A 15221-nucleotide genomic window follows, 5' to 3' on the forward strand; every position below is an offset into this window, starting at 1 on the left:
CGTACGTACACTTTTAGTATGAATCCTACGCACTCTTTTATAAATGAGGCCCCTGGTGGTTCACCGTGTCAAACGCAGCAGAAAGGTCCAGAAGGATGACTTCAGAGGATAGAAACCCTAGTCTAGAAGTGTGAAGTTGCTCAGTGACAGCAAGGAGGGCAGTCTCAGTTGAGTGGCCTGACTTGAAACCAGACTGCTGAGGATCAAGAAAGTTGTTCTAGTGCTGATGTGAAGAGTTGATTAAAGATAGCACACTCAAGTGCTTTGGAGAGAAAAGAAAGAAGAGAGACAGGTCTGTAGTTATTTACTTCAGATGGGTTGAGGGTGGGTTTCTTCAGGAGAGGGTTCACTCTTGCTTCCTTCAGAGAGTTAGGGAAGCAACCATTTGACATGGAAGTGTTTATAAGATGGGTGAGAAAAGGAAGAAGGGTGTGAGCAATAGACTGTAGAATGTGAGAAGGGATGGGGTCAAGGGGATAGGTTGATGTCGACAACATACAAACCAAACAAAAAGCAAATGCACAGTGACAGGGGTAAAACATAACCTCCTTGGCTTACGTACTTAGGTCCCAAGAAAAGACCCATTTCAGTTCAGTGGTTGCCTCACTTTGAGATTGTTGAGTTCTGCTGCCTGCTTTTTAGAGGTTTTTCCTATCTTTATTCAAGAACTCATGTAATGTTCAAGTTAACATTTGTCATTCAAGACACTTCTAGCACTGATAGTAAATACATTCCTGTCTTTATTAATGTCTTTTGAAGCACTGATTCATTGTGCCTGGTGAGTACTGCTCCTAGCCGTAGCAGACACTGACACCGCTGTGAGCAACAAGCCAAAGAATGTGGAAGTGCGTAGATTACTGTGCCATCTCAACACCATATCAGAGGAAATTGACACAGGGCAGGGATTCAACATGAGGAAACAAGTTTGTCCGACTTCTGATAGCAGGGACACCATGAGGAAGTTACATCAGTCATACTTTCCATGGCAGGGAGCAGCTGGTACAGTAAACACACCCGCCGTTCCACACTGCTTTGTGTTTGCAGAGGGAGGCGTGTGCTGGTTATATATCCTGTTTGTTTAACCAGAGACACCGGACTGACCATCAGAGTTCACTGTAGCCTTTAGGCCTGAGGTCACATCAGAAATCATCAATTTACGGAACTAAAATGTGTGTATGAAACTGACACCCTACGTTACTGGAGCTGAATCTGACATGTAAAGCCACTCACGCCTGTGAGTGTGTGTTCAAAAGACAGCAAAGCAAAGTTGTACTCATGAGGTTGCCGTATCTGTCAGGTGCGTGCGGCAGTGGTTGATCCTCACTTTGAGATTGTTGAGCCCTGCCCTGTTTTTTAGTTTTTTTTTCCTATGTTTATTCAAGAACCTGCTCTATCAGTTTAAGAGCAGGATTTATTGATTTCACATTATTGGTTTCAAGGCAGGTGGGCAGGACAAGTTAATTCATCATTACTACACCTGGCCTTCTGTGGGTTGGGGAATGTGATAGACTTGTTGCACAAAAAAAGAAAAATTCCTAGAGCAAAGGAGAAATCCAAGAGCAGATGTTTCACATACACAAAAACAGCATGAGTGCGAAGAGAAGAGTTGAAGCTTGAGCGCAGGAAAGCTGTCCAAGCAACAAAATATCTGAGTGCAAGCAAGCAGTTTGATCACAAGTAGAGCAAATCTAAGCACAAGTGGGGCTATCAAAGTGTCTGCGCAGAGACTTAATTAAGAGCATTTCAAAATCTGAACATGAAATCAATCAGTCCTGCTGTCAAACTGAAACACTCTGGACTCAGGTCATGAGTGTCAGGAATGAATGAGATGTTGTTCATTGTAGTCGAATGCACTGCAGAACGTTTTCCGCTTTATGCTGAATTTGTTGACTGTTGGTTAAGTCTTAGACGGTGCATCACTGGAAGAACAATAGCACCTTAAATGGTGGTTGATACATTGCATCTTGATCTTTCTACAGAATTAGTTTGTATATCCTTGTTGTGGTAAATCCAGGAAATTAAATCCTGCATCTACTTTCCTGGATTCCCCAAGAGGAAACATTTGTTATAATACATTGTTTATTATAAAGGTTTAAGGCTCAGATAGAAATTAGTTCAGCAGTACTTATTCCAACCTGTTACCCATCACATACACTGCTGCCATAAACATGCTGTCATTTAAAAAGACTTATCATTATTTCTTCATCGAGGGCTGAATTGAACTGTTTTCCATCTGAAGCATTGAGACATTGTCTCTCTCAGTGGGCCGGCTCATGGGCCATGCTATTGGATATATCTCTAGGCTATTGGATCCATAGGCATTTTGAAGCAGAAGGTATCAGCATACGGAAACTGTGTTAAAAGTCTAGGCATGCAGGCCAGTTGAATGATTCAATTAGAATGATTAAAGGAGCACAAGAACCCAGGCCAAGTGGCACTTTGTGGCTCGCCAGCTCTCATGCTGTGCTGCAGAGGAAGCACAGAGCTGTTTGCGTTTCAGTCAGAGGCAAGCAGCTCAGCTGAAAGACACAATCGAGTCTTGCAAACTGTACTTTTTTTTTCAAGGCAGGATGGAAGGTTTGCCCAGTCAGCTGTTGGCATGTTTGATTAACGTGCTGCCTGCTGACACACAGTCACCGCAGTGACTTCAGACTAACACTGCACACGGCTGTTTGGCTGCACTGCGGTTTACAGAGGAGGTTAGAAATACTTGAAGTGTTCAACGTGTTAAAACCACAATGTTCAATTCCCCTTTTAATGCTTCATTATTTCCTTGGTTATTGAGTAATCTCAAGAGAATAAATATTACTTCGCCTTACATCAATATAGAACAAACTGTGTGTGATACTGCCATTTAACTAGCCTCCAAATTGGAAGGGTTTTGATGTCAATATGAGAAGAGATAACTGTGTTAGTGAAAATGATTTTGAAGAAAATCCCTTTATGATGTATAGCAAGTCAAGAACAATCTCCAGGATGTAGGCGGCCATGTTTCTTTGTCAACAATAAAGAGGAGAGATCATGACCAGAACCTTGCACACAAACAAAACTGTTTGAGTTATGGAACAAAAAGAAACAAATCAACTTCTACCATAATTTTGGAAAGACGAAAGTGTGGATAAAAAAGACCAGCTCATGAGCATGGTGCTGATACTGTTGTGGCTTTGTGATCTATGGCACATGAAATGGTTTAATTGCTGAAAGAAGCATCGAGGTGAATGTCATACAGAAGCATTCTGTTCTCAGATCAATTCAAATACATCCAACCCATTGGATGACATTTCATCATTCATCCGGAGAGAGATCCTAAACCTATACAACCAAGCAACCAAAGAGCTTTTCAGGTTGAACAGGTGGAACATCTTTGTCTGGCTGAGTCACTCACCAGACCAGACTAAATGACAGGCAGTCATTGACATAGTGATTATCAACTCAATATAAAAAAAAAAAACATAATTTGTGATTGTTCACTGAATCAAGCACACTGTGTCTTATATGTAGCACGATTCAGCTGATGCCAGAGAGAAAGATCTCTTGCGGTGCCTTAAATCAATTCAAATCAGTTCAGTGCTTTTTGAGTAAACAAATAAAAACACCAACAAATAAACACTGGTGAAAACGTCCTTGGCCAAGTAACAAGGTAACAAGTGATGCTCTAACGGTTTGCAGTGGCACATTGGACTGTTGTGATACAGTTTACAGAAGCATGCAGCTAATCTCTGCTCAGCCACTGTGGCAGTCATGGAGCCTCGGCTCTGACTATCTTCCACTTCACTAAGAGGAAAGGAATGCCTGTGAGTCCCAGCAACTGGCAGACGGGCGCCTGTTGACCTATTCCATACCCTGTCATTCGGACAACAGGAAGGCCAGCGACGCAGACTGGGATTTCTGTCCCTCGTCTCCACTTCCACCTGACTGAAAACGAACTGCACACAACATTTCCTGGAACCCAGAAGGGTTGACAGAAAAGTGACAGCCAGAGATTCCCATCCAGCGCTTGTTTTGAGGTGATGAGGCCAGTGCGTCATTTCAGCTGCCAGCGCTCTGACACTTGACCACCTGCAGTCAGTAATTCAGTGTGACTCCTCAGCCGTAACCTTCCTGCTCTGTAAATTGACGACTCTGTGCACTGGCTGGCTCCAGTTAACGGGCTGGTGCTGGACTGTTTCCAGACACGTAGCTCATGCTGTGGATTTGAAAGCTTATCTTCATTAGAAAGAAAGAAGCCGGCATTGTGCATTACTGTGATCACAGCGCTGACTTCCCACAAAATAACTCAATGTCTTTGGATTACTGGAAGTCAGTATGAGCAATACAATTAGATAATTAGTTGTAAACCACACAACCATTTCATATACTTCTTATTTATGTTTATTTAACTTGGCAGTACTGTCTGTGTGTCTACTGACTAAATCCATTTATCCATTATCTATAGCACTTATCCTTTCAGATGGTTTATCATTATTTGCTTCAATCAATATATGGTTGACATTTATTTAGTTTATGAAAAGCTAGCGTGTAAATCCCTTTTTTTAGACACTGAATAAAAAAATTACATTCTGTTTTATTGGGAATGATGTTTCACAGTATTTGCACTTTGCTATCAATAATAGCCAGTCTTCTCACAGTGCATGAGTATTTATTCCCTGCTGGAGGAGAAAAGCTCCTCTGTGAGCCATTTAACTGCCCATTCTTCTCCTTTTCACAGATTTAGTGCTTCTCAGAGCTGGTTCCTACAAATGGCGCTGGAGCTGAGCTGGCCTACGTCGAAGACGGCACTAAATTAAGACTGAACTGACTCTTATCCACAGGGGTGTTTTATATTTTTGCTTTGATTTGCAAAAGAAAAGATGTGCACTTGCACATTTACAAAAGATAAATTATTCTAAGAAATGTAGCTTTTGTTCCCCGTGGAAGAAGGAGAAATATACAGATTTAATTTAATTGCAATCCCTGCTTTTCATTATCATTTTTTTTTAAAGGGGGTCCTCTAACGTTTGGTCAGTTGTAGGAATGGCATTTTTATAATCATCATTTCTGGGAGTTTGTCACCTAATACACAAGGGATTAAAACAACTGTGATGAAAAAAACACCCATACATATAACCTGCTCTGCACCTGTGTTTGTACTGCAAAATACATGTTGGTATTTGTTTGGCTGGATTAAAATATGGTAATGCATACTCTACGCAATGATAATTATATTTTTGGAAACAGTCTCAGGCCTTGATGTCCAATTCAGAGCTTCCCTAACAATCGGACACACTATTCCAGTGACTCTTTAGCATCTTGCTGTCGTGCATGTGTTGGCTCCTGGCATCCAGACTGGTGTCATTCCTGTGCACACATTAAACAGCTGTTGTGATGTCATGGTTAAAGAGGTGGGCGATCTAAAGATGAGTGAGTTCATGTGCTCCATCTGGGTTTTATTGACTAAGACCAAAGGGAAAACAGAATATGATGGAACAGCGAATGAAGAGGCTGTCCCACAGTCCCAGGCGTCTAATCACATCGGACACTTCTCTCTCTGTCTCTCTGTCTAACAGGGACTCATTGTCCCTCTCTTTGTACCCACCTTTAGCAAAAATATGACAAATGGCCATAGATTAGACAGGACCTGGTATGTTTCTTTCTATTTCTGGACCTGCAGTGTGAAATAATCATTCACAACACACATTGCTGTCTTGGTGTTAAAATCTTCCATGTGACAGGACAGAGTTAACTAGTGCACGCTGTTCTCAATCTGTCAGTCATGGATTCGTCCTCTGTGAAGTGCAGTTATGGCCCTATGCATCTTTGTGAAGTGCAGGCCTGTCCAGTAAATCCATCGCATTGGAACGAAATGCTTATTTTTTTAATGTGTATTTAAACGACAACATATCTTAAATCCAAGCAAGATGGAGTTCTATTTAAGGAGCAGCTTTTAACTGAAAGTCTTATCACAGAGACATTCAGAGTGAATAGAGCTGAACATCTTTGCTTTTTTCTTTTGAATCTGAGCCCTTGGTGTGTAGCTTATCATTATAAAATCAACTGATTAAAGTGAAGTTACCCAGTGATGGTCTTTATGTCAATACCTAAAGCAACTCACTTCTTAGGCCACAGCTGCACACTCCAGGAATGTTAAACAGCTTTGTTGCCGAGATATTGTGCCAGTGTTGGCAGCGTCTCACACAGTCGCCAGTTTATTCAATAAGGGGATAGTGTGAGCAAAGTGCCTATCAATGGCAGACTACTTAAAGGTCCCACAGGGGTATAGGATTCCCATTCCAATGTGTGCGTGTGCGTTTGTGTGTGTGTGTGTGTGTCAGAGTGCCAGAGTGATGTGCTGTCTATCTCCTCACATGGGCTGTCTGTCTAGCCCCCTGCTCTGTGGGTTTGATTATGATGTGTGCACGTGAGAGACACAGTGCTGTCTTTGTCCATGCACTGCTCAAGTTGCTTTATGCATGAACGCGCTACATGCACAGGGACCTTTGTCATCCTTTGAAACAAGCAGCCCCCTTGTGTCGGCATCGCTGTTTGTTGATGATCTGAAAACAAAAACAAAACCTTGTCAGGCAGTACCCAGCTCGAGTCAGTTATCGGTAAATACTCTCAATATTTGAGAGGGGTCTGGAAAAGGCTCGCTGGCAGCCCACGCTGATGCCTTTTGAAATGCCACAGTTAAGCTCTGCTGCGACAATGAATGACCACAGACCGCAACAGACAGACAGTGCCAGGCAGATGCTCTGTTGTCCAAACAGAGAATATGTGAATAGGCTACAGTGACCAGCAAAATGAAACTGCTGAATAAGTATATGAATGTGACACACTGTCTATGGTTCACGGTTCCAGCATGTCACTATGCTGATTCTATTAACCTTCTTTCTGTTTAAGGCCTGCTAATTGGTGATTCTATTGAGAAAAGTTCAACCACTGAAACTTGCTATAGTCAAAATTCACTGATAGTAAAGGGTAGGTTGAGGTGAGGGGTATTTAATAATATAAGTTTATAAATATTCTCTACATGTATGTTTGCATGGTTATTGTAAGATTTGTAATTATATTTGTAATATGAATAAAATGTAATAAAAACAACTTAATTATTGACCTATTTAAAGCTTCAGTGTGTAGAATCTAGTGAACTCTAGTGGTGGAGTTGCATGTTGTTGCTGAATACCCCTCACCTCACGCTCTCCTTCCAAACATGAGAGAGAACCTGTGGCAGCCTTCAGTTGTCATAAAAATTCAAAAGGTGTTTAGTTTGTCCAGTTTGGGCTACTGTAAAAAACATGGCGGCCTCCGTAGAGAGGACCCGCTCCTGACATATTAATATAGAGTATTTACATTTCAAGGGCCTATGCTAGGGAAAAGAAACTAACAATTCCTAGAATTTAGATGGTTAGACAATAGTGAAAACATCACTAGGATTATTTTATATTCAATTTCTGCCATTGGATCCTTTTCACATAAATCTTACACACTTTTAATAGCACTCGTTTAGTTTCATCTCAGGTAGAGAGCCTTTGCTGTAGTACTGCTCTCATCTTCTCTACTTTCTGTTTCACCATGGGTGCATCTTGGCCTCTCCTCACACACATGGAACAGAGACGGTTATAGGAGAGACAGGCTGTCACCTCATTATGTTAGGGGAAATAGAAGCTTTCCGACAATTGCTATATATCCCTCTAAATCCAAAGAAAGACAGATGTCAACTTCCAATGTCTGAAAATCATGCTGAAATCAATCTTACAGCAGTGGTGGGGATGCTATTATCAACAAACATGCCTATATTTCTCTTTACAGGTCAAACACATTTGACAAAGGCTAAGGTCCTAACTTTTGTGAATGGAATAACTTCTGAATACATTTCGATTTGATCATTTAAGTGCGACAACACTGTCTCAATATGTACTTTTGTTTTGTTAAGGTGTTCAAGGAACCAAGAAGTCTGGTATCCCAGCACCCAGAGAAATCCCTTCTTCCATAACAAGGGACCGCATCTCCCTGAAGGACCAGCTGAGGAGCTCATCTACGAAGAGAATGGTTTCCAGTGCCAGCACTTCAAGCCTCTCCACCTTGGCAAAGCAGACTCGTAGCTCAACCAAGGCCCGCGGAGATGCAGAGGGCCAAGAAAAGGGTCTTCTGGAGTGCCAGGTGAAAGAGCTGCTGGCGGAGGCCAAAGCTAAAGACTTCGAGATCAGCAATCTAAGATTGGAGTTGCAGCGCTGCAAAGGTAAAGCCTCCGCTGCTTCCTCTTCGCCCTCACACAACTCTGTCTTGAGCCAAGATCCCGCTGCAGATACAGAGCAGGAAGAGGTCACGGAGGCCCTAGTTCTGGTCGGGGAGCTGAGGGAGAAGAATGGGAAGTTTCAGAGAGAGCTGGCAGCCCTCAGAGAGGAGAACCAAGTACTGAAGGGAAAGCTGCTTTCCTTGGAAGCTTCTCCGCTCTCTAGTGCAAAAACCCCCTCCCAGTCTTTAGTAAATGGCCTGCCGTCAGACTCCAACTCCTCGGCTTCACAACTAGACAGCCCCCCTTCTACTGCCAGCCCATTCAAAACCTCTGTCTCTTCCAGCTCCGATATCACCAAGGATTCACCTTCACCTGACTCCTCGGAGTTTGAGAAGATCCCGTCATGCTCAGAATCAGTGAGCAGTAGTGTCAGTTGTGAAGTCGTTGCACCGGGGGCAGCAACCAGTGTGTCGGTACGGAGCCTAACAGAACAGATTCACAAGATGGAGGAGAGCCACCACAGTACAGCAGAGGAGCTGCAGGCCACTTTGCAGGAGCTGGCTGACCAGCAGCAGGTGGTGCAGGAGTTGACGGCTGAAAACGAACGCCTGGCTGAAGAGAAGCGCCTCCTGCAGACCTCACTTCAACAGCAGAGAGAACGTCTGGAGATGCTGGCCCAGAAGAATGAGGCACTGGCTATCCAACTTCAAGAGCAATCCCAAACTCAGGCCCAGAGGGAGGAAGAGCTGGGTAGCCAAGGGCCGCGGCTGGCCGAGTTGGAACACAGGTATCGCGAGCTGGTTGAGGGCTCACACTTTGAACGGGAGAAGCTGGTGGACATCCAGCAGCAGCTGACCGGCAGCTTGCGGGCTCTGGAAGAGGAGCACCAGGAGTCCCAGGGTCAGGTACGCTGCCTCAGGGAGGAGATGGACATTCTGCAGGCTCAGCTGGCCCAGGAGTTGGAAGTTGGAGATCAGGCAGCACAAGCTGCAGAGGAGCAGAAGGCTAGAGCAGAGTGTCTCAGACTGGAAAACAGTAGGCTGAAAGCGCAGGTGGACATAGAGAGACAGAAGGTGGGTGAGCTGAAGGCTATGCAAAGTGCCAGCGACAGCACTGAGATGCAGAGCCTGCTGAAGACAGCCCACAGTGAGAGAGACAGGCTGGAGGTGGAGCTGACAGAGCTGAACCAAGAGATGCTACAGGCTCAGGCCGAGACTGAGCATGTGCGAACCACAATGTCCAAGGTAGGAAAGATGCTTACATGGGAAATCAGTCAAAATACAACAAAAAGCATTAGTATTTATCATTTAATAGAACTTGTTGCTCTCAACAAGTATAATTTAAGACAAGATAAGTTAAGCTTAATTGATCCCATGCCAGGGAAATTAACTTGTTACAGCAGCAGATAGTCAGAATGAATGGACAAGAAAACATGAAATAGTAACTTTCAGTACAGACAAAAATATTTTATGTATTTAAATAATGTACAGTAGCACAGGATAATTTCTCGAGGATGCATACTGTATATGTGCACTATGTATGATATATTGAAATAGACGTATACATATATATGAACAAATATACATATAGATATATACAAATATATAGGCAGGTATATTATACAATATGAACATGAGTATTACAAATTATATGTGCTATGCATATATTTATACAGTAGTATTCTAAATAGCTGTATACTATAGTTGGTTTTCACAAAAGGAGGCAAACATATTGAATAATGTTATATAATTTGTATAGATTATACAGATTGAAACGTAATGTGTAAAGGACAATTTTTTTTAATTTTATTAAAAGCTATGCAAGTAAATTGTGAGTAGTTATGATATAAATAGTAGTGCAAACTTATTTTACATTACAAATGGTGTTAAAGAATTGGACAGCAGTGGGAAGGAAGGACCTGGGAAGTTTATTTAAAACTGGACAGTTCTCTGGTAAGAGAATGTCTCTGTACAGTTATAAGTTACAACATTTTCCACTTGGTTGCTTCCATTCTGTTGGTGTGTGATCAAACCTTCTCATTTTATATTTGTTATCTTAGTGATCTCATTATTTGTGTTGTGTTTGACAACCTACAGGAATCCCCTTCAGTACAATCTATCATCCATGTTTACTGTAATCAGTGAAAAAGCTATTCAGGCAGTTCACCCATAGAAACTGTTTGTTGGTTTCTGTTGAGATGCTCTACTTGCAATGCAGTGATGTATATGAATAGCACTGAAATAAACTATACTGTTAGTTATATGTCTAGTTACGGTAAATATAATTATACTAATAATAAATAATGATAATAGGGCCCAACTATTGAATGTGAATATGAGGACACACATCTTACACAATAGTTAGGATATGACCATTAAAGAGGGTTCACAGATGTCAATGGTTGCTTCTCTTCACCACCACTGCACATGAACTCAGTTTCACTCTTAACGGTTCTCATATGTTTCTCAGTAGTCACTTTGGTTTTCCCCTTCAACACCACACACACTGAGAGGCTGAGGGAGTGTTGTCACCACCAGCTTAGTGATGTCATCATTGTTGGAGTATGACTGTGGTGTGCCAGCAGTAGGGTGGTGCACCAGTGTGTGAGTCACTCCTGTCCTCTGCCACATGGGTGTGAGGGTGAGGCTCCTCCATAACTTCCCCTCACGAACATATAATTCTATTAGAGCCACATGCTGCCAGTTGGACCGTGTCCTGGACAACTACATCATGTACTTGTTCTAGTATATTCTGTTCACAGAGATCTGCTGCACAGTGTCATTTCTCAGGATGACTGCAATCACAACATTGACTTCAGCTTAATAGTTGGAGCAAATAACACAGTGACGCAAAGCAGTGAACTTTAATTACTGTCCTTGCATGAAGCCTATTTACACAACGCCTTACTGTGTGGTCACAGCCGAACTTAAGTTATTACATTTAGCCTTATTTCTATGTGACTTTAGTCATAGTTGGTAGCTAGGTGTACCAACAATGCAATGTGTAAAGATATACAGATTTTTGTTTCTGACTACAGACATGTGCAGTGTAAAAAAATCAGGGGGCACCTCACCACTACATAACCTTTCACCACCTTCATCCCGTCTTTGCAAAGCTTGTTGCCAGCTGGCAAGTCATGTTGAAAATCGTGTGGTGCACACTAGGCTTTACACTCAATTAAAAGTGTTTTCTTTCTTCAGCCTTCCATGACACTTGTGTTTGATGAAAGCATCTTTATCTAATTGTTAGAAAAGTGGAGATTTAGAAAAGCACCATCAAGACCAAACTGAAACACTGCACCACTACATCTAAGTGCATGTGACAGTGAGTAAACCCTGCTTCTTTGTTTTAACACAATTCTGATCTGAACGCCACACAGGCAGAGGCCAAATGCCAGCAGGTTCAGGATTGGGCTGAGAGGAGGGAGCAGGAGCTCAGCAGCCAGGTGACGTCCCTGGAGGAGGCTGGGAACCAGGCTGACAACCATGTGAAGGAGCTGAAGGAGACCATCTTTGAGCTGGAGGACCAGGTGGAGCAGCAGAGGGCCGTCAACTGTCACACCAACCAAGCCGTCCTGGACATGGAGAGTATGTTCATTTCACTGGCTCTTCTGTTCTCTATGGCTCAGTCTCAACCTGCAGCCTTAAATCTTCTGTACACATATAAATCAGACAGTTATTTTCTAATATTTATTTTATTCTCATTTATATAAATGAGGGGCGACAGATTAATAGAAATAGTTGATAAAGTTAAATAATTTCCTCTTAAAACAGTTCGAAAAATGTAAAACCGTCATGAAGGTAACACTTCTATCAGGGCTGCTGTAACAAACTGTAGATGTATTATTTTTAAATTAGATGTACCCCATCAATATCTTCATAAACTGACAACTGAAGGTTCTGACTGTTTACTAGTAGCCCAGTTATGAGGCTTATCTTGGTTTTGATCATATTCAGGAGTGTTTACATAGAACATTGAGAAATCTGATTATTTATATCCTTGTATACATGATACATACAAGTATCCCAGTTACGTATAACTGTGTGCTGTTTGCCCAGGCACCTTTAATGTTTAAGTTTACTGCAGTTACAACAACACAGCCTACTGAGAATTTCGATTCCTTTATGGTGACTATTGAAAATGAGGCCACTTTGCCTGATAGCAGGCTTAACCAAGATTGCGTTGCGAATTTGGCCCATCCACCTTATTGCCGGCAATGGTAGATGAGAGCTACGGCAAGCATTAAACATGTCCTCCACCTCCAACCAGGGCGCTTACTGAATGGAGAGAAAAATTCTGTATGAATAGGGCATCCTTATCCTTATAACAGCTGTGTCACAATACTTTCTAGACGTAACTCTTACTTTGATATGAGCCTTTGTGCTACAGATCTAGAGCTGCTGTGTCACTCCGACACTGAAAGCTGCAGTGAAATCTCTGTTAAAATTCCACCTGATACTACAGCACTGAAGTTGGGAAGTGGCTCTAAACCTTCCATTTCCTCATTGCAGATCTCGTTAAAAAGATGGAAGAGCAGAAAGCTGAAGTTGAGCGGCAACTGAAAGTCTTTAACAGACAGATGAAGGTGAGAAAGCTTTTTTATAACATTTGTGGTGCTAATATTTATTCATTTTTAATCCAGTCGTGAGGGACTTAGACAATACAGGCTGAATACACAAGCCAGCTGTAACCAAAAACTAAAACTGTTCAGTTTTAATCTCCCTTCTCTTCTCTAGGTTTCTTTCTTTCTTTCTTTCTTTCTTTCTTTCTTTCTTTCTTTCTTTCTTTCTTTCTTTCTGAAATAAAAGCAAAACTGCCTAAGTAATTAGATGTGCCATTTCTGGCTTTGGTTCGAGGAAAGACTACAGTATGAGAAGCACATTGGGGTGAAACCTTTTAGTATTTAGAATGTACAGTAGAAAAGTGGATTATGCAAGTTTGTCGTTTTTTTTCTGCCTAAACAAGGTTTTTACAGCCATTCGTCATCTTTTCATGGGTGAATTAGAAATAATTATTAACAACAAATTTTAGGTGCACGGTCACTTTAAGGTAAGGATGATGTTCAGTTTTTCCCTGTTTTTTAGCCAACATGTCTGACCTTGAAGGAATTTTTCCATTGTGTTTTGTTCTAGTACCACTGTGGATCATGCAGGAAGTCTGATCAGTGTGTATTTTTTGGCAGGCACAGATATATTTTTTTTCCCGAGGTTTTCTTCTTTGAATATCACTTCTGTTTAGTGATTGTTTTATATCACCTTATCAAGTGCACCAGATCATCTTCCTGAATTTAATTGTTACATCTTTAGACCATTGTGGCCACAGCTTGGGCTCTTCCTTTTATTTCTTCATTTATTTACCTGACCATTGATTTGTTGATTCTTACTCAATGCTGAAAATATGAAATTATATTTGTAAATTCCTTGTATATAAGCCCTGAACTTCGAGGAGAAGTTGAGGTACCCAGTAGAAAACATTATTCCAGTTCAAGCCTTTAATTTATTCACTGCATATAGACCTACGTATTTTACCTCGGTGCCAAGGGATATCTACTTCCTTTTTCAGCATCTTTTGCCTCCCACAAACCAAAGCGAGACTGTTATTCTGCCTCTCCTTTTGTGGTTCAGAATTTTCTCTTTTGAGATTCCTCCTTGCCTTAGGAGTTTCTGCTGTTTCACACAGGTCTCGATTTAAAAGCAGTTACAGTCTAAATAAGATCATTATTCAAGAACTCCATATACTGTTCCAGAACTAAATGTGTAAATGCTATACCTCTGTATTTTTGGTAATGGTCTGCATACTATATTCTCTAAATCAGATAACATTTGACATTTGTTAGACTTCATTTTAGCACTATTTGAGTGCTGACATTACAAAAACTCTCCGTGTAAGCTGATCATTTACTTACTAAAGAATTTGATTGTATGCATCCTTTTTAGGGATCTGACTACAGCATACATCCATATATTTGTGTCTTTTAGGATGAAAAAGAGGAGTGGCGTCGGTTTCAGGCGGACCTCCAGACCGCAGTTGTGGTGGCCAATGACATCAAGGTGGAGGCTCAGCAGGAGCTGCGTGCCCTCCGGAGGCAGCTGCAGGAGGAGCAGGATCGCGGCGCAAAGCTTTCTTCCGACCTAGAAGCCGTGCAAGGAGTCAGGTACCATCCTCCCCATACTACACCAGTCCCCTGGCCCCCAAAAAACCCTTCCCTCCTTTGCTCCCCTTGTTTAGCGTTGGGCTGCAGTTCCTTTCTCTCTCAACACAACGTGGAAATGAGATACCTGCCAGAGTCTCGCCATATTCTCATTCAGAGCCATGTTTCATACATGTCGTTAAAAAGTAATATATTTTAATCTTAACTCTGAAGAATCTCTTGCTTAAGAGGTTTCTAAAATTCCAACAAGACGTTAAAGCAGGATCGTATTATTCATTTCATATCTTGGTATTTCACAAGATTAAATCTTTGGTGTTTGAGAGTTGAGCTTTGTGGGATTTGGCAAACTCTGTTGGTAAATGAGCAGTCTCCTGTGGTATTTCCCTCTGTTTATTCTACTCCTTTAAGCTGCTGCCCTCTCTGTCTCCCTCTTCCACACTGACCATTGCTCTGCAGTAACATTCAAACCTCATACTTCACTATAAACCACAGTCTATTTATTAGAGATTATTATTTTATGAGAAGGCAGCCGTGGTGGCAGATCTGCCAAACGTACCGATACTGCTCAGTTATTTTAGTGAAAATGTTCCAGAACAATGTGTCATGCTATTGCTATTCAAGAGTTCATGGAGTGTTGTTGCACTGTGGCCATGCAGTATTGTGATTGATGTATTTATTATTAGCGTGGCATTGGTTTGTGTGCAAATATAATGTATGTAAGTGTTTGAGCATGCAATTCCACCTTCATTATCATAACAGGTCAATATATTTGTACCTGTGGCAAATTTATGCTGCTGTTTATCTGTGTGGCCAGCTACAGTATTCTTTAAGCAAACAAATAATCTCTAAATTATT

General features: G+C 41.7%; 1 protein-coding gene across 1 annotated transcript in view; it reads left to right on the plus strand.

The window, feature by feature from the left end:
• The window catches only part of specc1 (sperm antigen with calponin homology and coiled-coil domains 1), a 58445-nt gene that overhangs the window by 18993 nt on the left and 24231 nt on the right, over positions 1-15221 (plus strand). The window contains exons 4-7 of the mRNA XM_061085781.1: positions 7913-9459; positions 11595-11802; positions 12727-12800; positions 14194-14369. Of these exons, the coding sequence (XP_060941764.1) occupies positions 7913-9459; positions 11595-11802; positions 12727-12800; positions 14194-14369 (2005 nt within the window). The remainder of the gene's footprint in view (positions 1-7912; positions 9460-11594; positions 11803-12726; positions 12801-14193; positions 14370-15221) is intronic.

This window comes from Limanda limanda, chromosome 14 (assembly GCF_963576545.1).
Source record: "Limanda limanda chromosome 14, fLimLim1.1, whole genome shotgun sequence".
NCBI classification, from domain to species: Eukaryota; Metazoa; Chordata; class Actinopteri; order Pleuronectiformes; family Pleuronectidae; genus Limanda; species Limanda limanda.